This window comes from Gavialis gangeticus, unplaced genomic scaffold (genome assembly GCF_001723915.1).
Source record: "Gavialis gangeticus isolate Ggan-Ray unplaced genomic scaffold, GavGan_comp1, whole genome shotgun sequence".
Taxonomy (NCBI): Eukaryota; Metazoa; Chordata; order Crocodylia; family Gavialidae; genus Gavialis; species Gavialis gangeticus.
The window spans coordinates 27,852,386-27,860,415 of record NW_017729022.1 but is presented as its reverse complement, the minus strand read 5'-3'; the positions used below and the strand labels follow the sequence as shown (position 1 = coordinate 27,860,415).

The following is an 8,030-nucleotide window of genomic DNA, read 5'->3' as shown; positions in this document are numbered from 1 at the left end:
CTGGGGGAGCAGGCGGGAGGGTTGGAGAGCTCGTGCAGAGCCTCCCACGCAGTGTGGGGCAGTGGTGGGGCAGCAGGGATCACCCCCCCACCTCACAGCACCCGCAGAGTCATGGCTTTTTTTTTTCAAAGTGCCGGAGCTGGGGTAGGCGGGGCAGCCATTGCCAGGGCTGGGAAAGCGGGTCGGGGATGGGCCAGTGTAATTCGGAGATTCGGCTGATTCGGCAGCAGCTGAATCTCTGAATCAGATTTGGCCAAATCAGTTTGGGACAGTGATTTGAATTACTAAATCAAATCACTGTCCCCCAAATTGGCCAAATCTGAAGCAGATACTAGCTGCTTCGCATAGGTCTAGTGCTCAACCTCTAGGCCATGAGCCAGACCTGAGGCCATGTCATCCAGACCAGACGTCTTCCCACGGGTCTGGAAATTTGGAAGCGGGGAAATGACAGTAGGACTAATTTTTGGAGCTGTAGGGAGCCCTGCAGGCCAGATGACCTGTCTATGCACACTTGATTGCATTAGTGCACAGTGGGACTGGTGCATGGGGTCATTCCGAGGCCATATCTGGTACACGTGTGGCCTGGGCTGGCACACTGCATCGGACACAAAGACTGACCCCACACCAATGCTACAATGGATCAGGCCCATGGACCAACCTGCACATGGTAGCTGACCCATGATCTGGCCCCACACCACTCATGAGGCCCATGGGACCAGAAGGTTGAGCCCTGCTGTTCTAGTAAATAGTGAACCTATAGTTTATTGGAATCCTAACATTTTTCTTAATAAATAATATTTATCGGTCCCTTAGTATTTGGGGAAGTTCAGCATGAAAAAATTTAAATAAGTTGGATGTTGAGTCTGCTTAGAAGACTTTTTTTGGGATAGAGGTCAAGCTACAGCAGAATCATAGGCATTGTGAGAGTGAAAGGAAGTGGGTGTTTTTTCAAGGCCAAGTAGCCAAAGGCATTTGTGAAAATGGCTAATAATAATCACTCTGCACTGAAAAGGAATGAGAGGTTTCCTGTCCTCATATTGTTAAAGGGGGAAGGGAGAAAAATCTCTAAGTGAAGGCACTGTGAAGGCAAACACCAAAACCATTTTCACAGGCTAATTAGTGTTTGGTTTATTCAGGTAACGTACAAAGCAAGAAAATTTTCCTTGGTTGTTCTGTTTTGAAGAGAAAGACCATTACAAGTGAAATACACTTTACAAAATATAGACCTAAACCCTGCCATGGCTCCATGAAAAGACTTATGATCAACTTCAATGAACTTAAAATATAATCGGAAACAAGTCCTCTCTTCCCTTTGCAAATCTTTGTATAAAACAAAATTTTCATCTCATTATTATAGATACTATAAAAAGTTGAACCCCAAATACAATGTTGTGATAATATCTGATTTTAACCATAGATAGAATAACAAATAAAGGTTATATCTGTGATAAACTGCTAAACATTATTCAGCACAAGTTTCTACAATTCAACATATAAATATTTTTGAACACCTCACCTGGTTTCTTCTCACTAAAGCAATTTTCCAGGGACTACTTCTAGGGTAAGAGATACCAACATAGGAATAACTTTAAAAAACTGCCACTTGTATTTATTTGTCTAAGCAAACTGCCAAAGAAAGCTTTCCTTTTTTTTTATCCCAGATATGAAAGAGTTTTATGTTATTGAAAAGACTACATTTTTGCAGAAGATGAGTGGTGGCAGTTGGCAGTCTCCTCGCCTATTCCTCCCTATGGACAGGACTAATGAGTAGAGATGTATAACTGAACATTTCTGGCCCTAATTGAAACCCACTCCATGCAGGACTTCCCCATCAGCAGAGGTCCATGATGAACAAGAGAATAAAAGTATGTTCTGAGGGAGGAATTAGCATTCCCTCAGACCTTTACTGAACAAAACCATTCCTGTTCGACTCCAGAAAGGGCCATCCAGGACCATGGGGTAGGCTGGCAACAGGCTTTGACCCTATTAGAACCAAAAGGTGCAAAATCAAATTCTAAAATAGGCTGGTTATCAATTTTACCAGGTATAAAACACTCATTAAAATGAAATGTTTGTCATAAATGTAGAGTGAGTATTACTTCTGTGCAAAAACACAGGTAGAAATGCATTCCTGTGAAGAAAGATCAACACAAGGCCTTTGTCTAATTCAAATCCCACTGAAGCTTTTCAGACAAGGATACGGGCATACAATTTACAGTAAATAAAAGGGGATAGGGATTTAATCTGTATCAGCTGCTCCTCAGGAACTGCTTGTTCTCCACCTTCTACTGCTGCTGCTTGCTTGCATGCTTTTACTGCATGGGAAGTGGCATCTAAACCATGGTAGCTTAGCCCTCCATAAAAAAAAAAACTTGCTGCTGTGGTTTAGATACTCTACAAGATAAGAACATGCACATGGGCAGGAACCATATAACACCTGGCATTTTATCCATTGTGAAAGAAAAATGGCTTGTTACTGAACATTAGCTTTCAATTACTGTGAAGTAAGAGCATGCAAATGGGCACTTAGTACAAAGCAGTTGATATTCAGTACAGTTCTTCCCCCTTTTGCCCAGTGGTAAAATATTTTGTTTTCAAAACCCAATGGTCTAAGATAAGTGCTGTGTAGAGCTTTTGTTGACTGAATTTCATCCACAATGAATGGTTTGCTGCTTGGCAACATCTAGCTAATTTCTCTTCAGTTAGTCTTTAATTCAGAAAGCTTTTCTTTCTGGTTTTCTTTTCAACTTATTTCTTCCTTATGCTCTTAGATCCGGTAAGCAGAGTGTATTTGAAGCCAAAGAATTCATCTGACTCCTTGAGCACTTACATAAATGCTAACTATATTAGGGTAAGTAAATTCACATTCTTTGTATCCTTCTGAGACACCTGAAGAGATGACATTGTTTTGGTTATGTTCTTTTTTATTTCTGCCAACTTTGCTTTGTATAATGTACTGATAAAGTCTAACCTTCCTGTCATGATTGGTTTGATTAAGTGGCCCCAAATGGATTTATAATAAAGATCAGTGTGTCATGTATGTAGCAGAGTTGCTTCAGCAATTTAAATAATGATTGGTCAAATACTATATTCAAAAATATTAAAAAATCAAGAGACTCTTCCTAGTATTATTTATTATTCATTATTTCATGTTGCCTAGGTACCTTATAGCAGCCAAAAGGAATCTATATTTTAGATATGTCAATAACCTCTAGGAAAAAAAGCAGTATGGTGATAAAGGGAATACAGAACAAAGTTTATAGCAATACCCATAGATGGATCCAAGACGTTATGAAGGGAGCAGTGACCAGTGCCACAGGGTTGCATCCCTGCTTCCAGCCCCCTCCCCCACTCCTCATTACTGGGGTGAGTAGATTGCATCATGAAAGCAGCAACCAAGGTCCCTTTCTGCTCCACACTCAGAGGCATTTCCCCTCTTTACCCACTTCCCTTCTGTCCCATTCCTTCCTCTTCCAGTTGCTATGTCCTTGCTGCCAATGTCCCTGCTGTCCCAGGGACAAAGGGATCTCCTATCCCCCTCCATCCAGACTGCATCAGGGCTGAGCTCAGCTCCAGACATGTGGAGGAGTGGTTGGGTAGGTGTGTTCCCCCTTCCAGTCCCTGCTTCTAGACTGGTGAAGAAAATCTAAGGGGAGCAAGTAGGGAGGGGGAACCCACCCACTGCCGCCACTGCTGCCACTGCTGTCTCTGTCCCAGAATCTGTTCAGCCCAGCTGGGTCAGGACAGGAGCTCCCCTTGTCCCTGGGACAGCAGGAACACTGGCAGCAGCAGGGGAGGGGATAGGGTAATGGTTTAGGGCAGGGGTCGGCAACCCCCAGCATGCATGCCAAGCAGGACACACAAGGCCATTTTCTTCAGCATGCATTGGGGCTGAGGAGGCAGTAGCTGTTTCCAGCTGCAGCCAGCCCCAGCTCGGGGTAGCTGCTGCAAGCCCTACTGAAAGCAGCCCAGGCTCCGTGGCTATCAGCAGCTACCCAGTGCAGGGCCAGCTGCAGCCAGGAAGCTACAAACAGCTGCTGCCCCCCTACCCTGGCCCCAGCCCTGGCCCCAGCTGTCACAGTGCCAGCACCTGCTGCCTTCCCAGAGCCTGGGGATGGGGATGGGGATGGGGATGGGGATGGGGCTGGGATGGGAGGACAGCAGCTGTTTGTAGCCTCCTGGCTGCAGCTGGCTTCAGCTGGGGGTAGCTGCTGATAGCCACGGAGTCCTTGGTGCTCCCATGGAAGCTCTGCTGCAAGCAGCTCAGGCTCCGTGGCTGTCAGCAGCTACCCAGAACCTGGGCCAGCTGCAAACATCTGCTGCCTCTCCACCCCGGCCCCAGCACTGGCCCCAGCTGCCTTCCAGACCCAGACCCAGCCCCAGGCTCCAGGGAGGCAGCACATACCGGCAGTGCTCCCCACTGTGCTGCCCTCTCCACTTTTGCAAAGCAGCATTGGAACCCAGCGTAGCAGGGCACAGCAGAGGGCACAGAAAGCTGCCTGCTCCCAGCTCCCTGCTGCCCTGCTACACTTCCCCTGCCAGCGGGGGGAGCAACGAGGAGCACAGCCCTATGCTGATGCCCACGCTGCTCCCATGCACACAGGGGAAGTGTGGCAAGGCAGCAAGGAGTTAGGAGCAGGTAGCTTTCTGTGTCCCCCACTGTGTCCTTCCATGCTGAGTTCTAACGCTGCTTTGCAGAAGTGGTGAGGGCAGCATAGCAACTCCACCCCCAGTCACATGGTGTGTGACACCACCACCACATGGTCCATGACATCAGAAGGACAGCTCATGCAGCCTCCCAAAGCCCAGCCCCTCATACTGCAAAACCCACCCTAGACCACGTGGTACAGTTATGACCTATCAGGCCCCAGACTGCTCTAGCACCTGGGCACGGGCGTGGCCTATGGGATAGCAGTGTGGGGCTGTAACCCCTCTAACAACCTGCCCCACCACTCCAGGCCAATTGGCGGGGGTTTCAGAGGCCTTAGACCGCCCCAAGAATGATGCCAAACCAACTGGAGCAAGCAGAGGGGTGGGGCTTAGGCTACAAGCCCACCAGGTCTATCTGCTTTCCTAAGCGAGCCCTGTGTTTGTCTGAGACCATTCTAAGGCAAGCAAGGACAGACATGGATGAGATTCAGGAGTGTGATATGGATTCCAAGTCTACCAAAACAAGACCAGGGACCGTGACAGAACTCGAGCAGTCCGTATCAGACCTGCCGATGGAGAGCATGGACTACTCTTTGTCAAGGGACTCTGCTGAGGTAACTAATTTAAATTATTTTTGTGGGGTGCTTTTCTTGTAACTGTCTGGGCCTGTGTTAATAACAATATTTTTGCAGGCAGACGACACCTTCATAGAGAGCTTTCAAAACCTGCACATTAGCACCCTACTGAAAGTAAAGGTCTTTTGCATGACCTTTTTTCGTTCATGTCCGAAAGAGAGCAGTTCGAGACTGAAGACTGATGCAACAGTTTTGTCCAAAGACAATGACTGCCAACCCAGGCTTTGAGCTTGTGGAGGTTACCGAGCAGGTCTTTGAGGCTGCGGAGGCCACCGAGAGGGCTACAAACCTGTGGAGGTCACAGAGCAGGGGTGTACGGGGAACTATTTTCAAATAAAAAAGTACACCAACCCTGTTCCGAAGAAGGTTTCTTGCATGATCTGGTTTTGAACAACTGTTCAAGATGAGGCTGAAGACCTCTGTTGATGTTGTAGTTCATTACCTGCTTAATAAACCTTGTTTTACCATGGTTTAAATTTGTTCTCAAGTGTTTGAATGCACCACATGGGTGTTAGTATGGGGTGGGGGGACAGTGGTTACCAGATATGTCTACATAGGTGGTTTTGTTAAAGGAAGTTTATTACTCTCCCAGTGAAGTTGGAATTTTTGGCAGGGCTAATATGCTTTTTGAAGCAGCCAAAAGGCAGAATAAGGTTCTGAACAGAAGTGGGGTAGCTGCGTGGCTTTCAGATCAGGACACTTACACCCTACACAAACCAGCGAGAAGACATTTTAAAAGAAACAAAACTTTTGTTTCAGATATTGATGTGTTATGGCAGGCAGATTTGTTGGACATGCAGCAGTTTTCCAAGCACAATCATGGGGTTAAGTACTTCTTAACAGTGATAGACATATTATCAAAGTATGCCTGGGCTGTGCATCTAAAAGTCAAGTCAGGAGGTGAAATATCTCAGGCCTTTAAAACCATTTTTACAGAGGGCTGAGTAACTTGAAAATTACAGACTGATCAGGGGAAATAATTTTTTAATAAGTCTTTAAGCAAACTGTTAAAATAGTATAATATTCACCTTTTTGTGACGAATAGTGAAGTGAAAGTGCCAGTGGTAGAGAGGTTTAACAGAACATTAAAATCAAAGATGTGGAGGTATTTTACTGCCCGTAACTTCTTTTGCTACACTGATGTGTTACCAGAGTTTATAAAGAGCTACAACTACAGTTTTCACAGAACTATCCATACCAGGTCTGTTGACATGAACTTCTCAAACTCTCCACGGGTGTGGAAAACCATGTATGGGGACTATTTCAAAATAAAAGCAGCAGCACCCGTGTTCAGAAAAGGAGACCACGTGTGGGTGTGTAGGACCAAAGGGAGCTTTGAAAAAGTTTATAAATAAACATTCACCGATGAGATTTTCATTTGAATGAAGTCCTTAGACACGTGCAGATGCCTGTATGCTGCCTAAAAGATTATGAAGACAACCCTATCAAGGGTTCTTTTTACCCTGAAGAACTACAAAAAGTGAACCCCAAACAGGACAGACTTTACAGGGCTGAAAAAGTTCTAGCAACGAAAGGAAAGGGAAGATGGGAATACGTCCTGCATCGGGGGTGTTATACAACTATCACAGAGTTGCTTATGAATGATATAATTGCCACCCACCCTACTGAATTAGTTATGGACTATGATCAAGTTATCAGAAAAGTGAGACTTAAAACCAGCGATAACTCTTACGCTTTTTATACCTGTGGTGAGCTAACCTATATTTGGGGAATACTACCTGGGTCCTCTGTTAAAAAAACACCCTTCCCAGCTGATATTACTGGTGGGTTCAGTTCACTGTGTGTCTACACAGACATTGCAGAACATCAGCTTGTCAGGGGCTTTTTGGTTTCTTTACTATGCCGCATCCCTGTCCGTGGAAGCAACAGCGAGTTTGTCATCATCACATACAACAAGCCGCATTATGTCCCCATTAGTCAATACCACATCAGCACAATCAGCATTGAAATAAAGATGGATCAAAACAAACACGTTTCATTTTGCTTTGGTAAGGTGATCGTTAAGATTCACCTACATCCGCGGAAGACTTTGAGATTTTAAAATAAATAAAAGCACGCTGATGATGGTAAAAAAACTATGGGGACTGTCGCAGAGCACTCAGGTGCCCTGCGCCGAAGAGCAGAAAACAGCTCAGGGGAGACCCCTAGTGGCAAGATGGGGGAGGCTCAGCTGCCAGTTGCATGGGCAGCCAAAGTAACAGGTGCTGGTTGCCAGGACAACCACTGGGGAGCCAGCTGACAGGAAGGGGCAGGGCCTGGCCCATATAAACCCAGACAAGAGGCCAGGAGGGCAGTTCCCCTCTGGTAACCAAGGAAGGAGGAGCTTGGCCAGTGCAGACAGAGGGGACAACTCTGACTGTGTGAGCATCCCCGCGGTGCTGCTGGGGTTGGAATATTTCCCGGTAGGGATTGAATGTTGTTTGGCCAGACGGGTTAGTTTTTACGTTATAGCCCAGGCGGCTTTGTGTTTTTGCATTTGTTGTTACACCAGAGGACCGGGTGAGGCTATTAGGGGTTGGAGGAGGCCTCATAGAGGCTCCACGGTAGTGTGGGGACCCGGGTGCCAGAGAGGGCACAACATTCAGGGGTGTATCGACCCCAGCCCCAGAGCGGGCAGTTGTGAGAAGCCCCAGAGCGGGCAGCGCAAGACAAGCCAGAGAGCGCCAGTGAGGGTGCAGGCTGCAAGACAAGCCAGAGAGCGTCCATGGGGCGCGGAGAGTGGAA

General features: G+C 46.6%; 1 protein-coding gene across 1 annotated transcript in view; it reads left to right on the top strand.

Moving 5' to 3' along the window:
• Positions 1 to 8,030, top strand: part of PTPRR (protein tyrosine phosphatase, receptor type R) — a 302,767-nt gene that overhangs the window by 228,769 nt on the left and 65,968 nt on the right. The window contains exon 10 of the mRNA XM_019514731.1: positions 2,772 to 2,851. Within this exon, the coding sequence (XP_019370276.1) occupies positions 2,772 to 2,851 (80 nt within the window). The remainder of the gene's footprint in view (positions 1 to 2,771; positions 2,852 to 8,030) is intronic.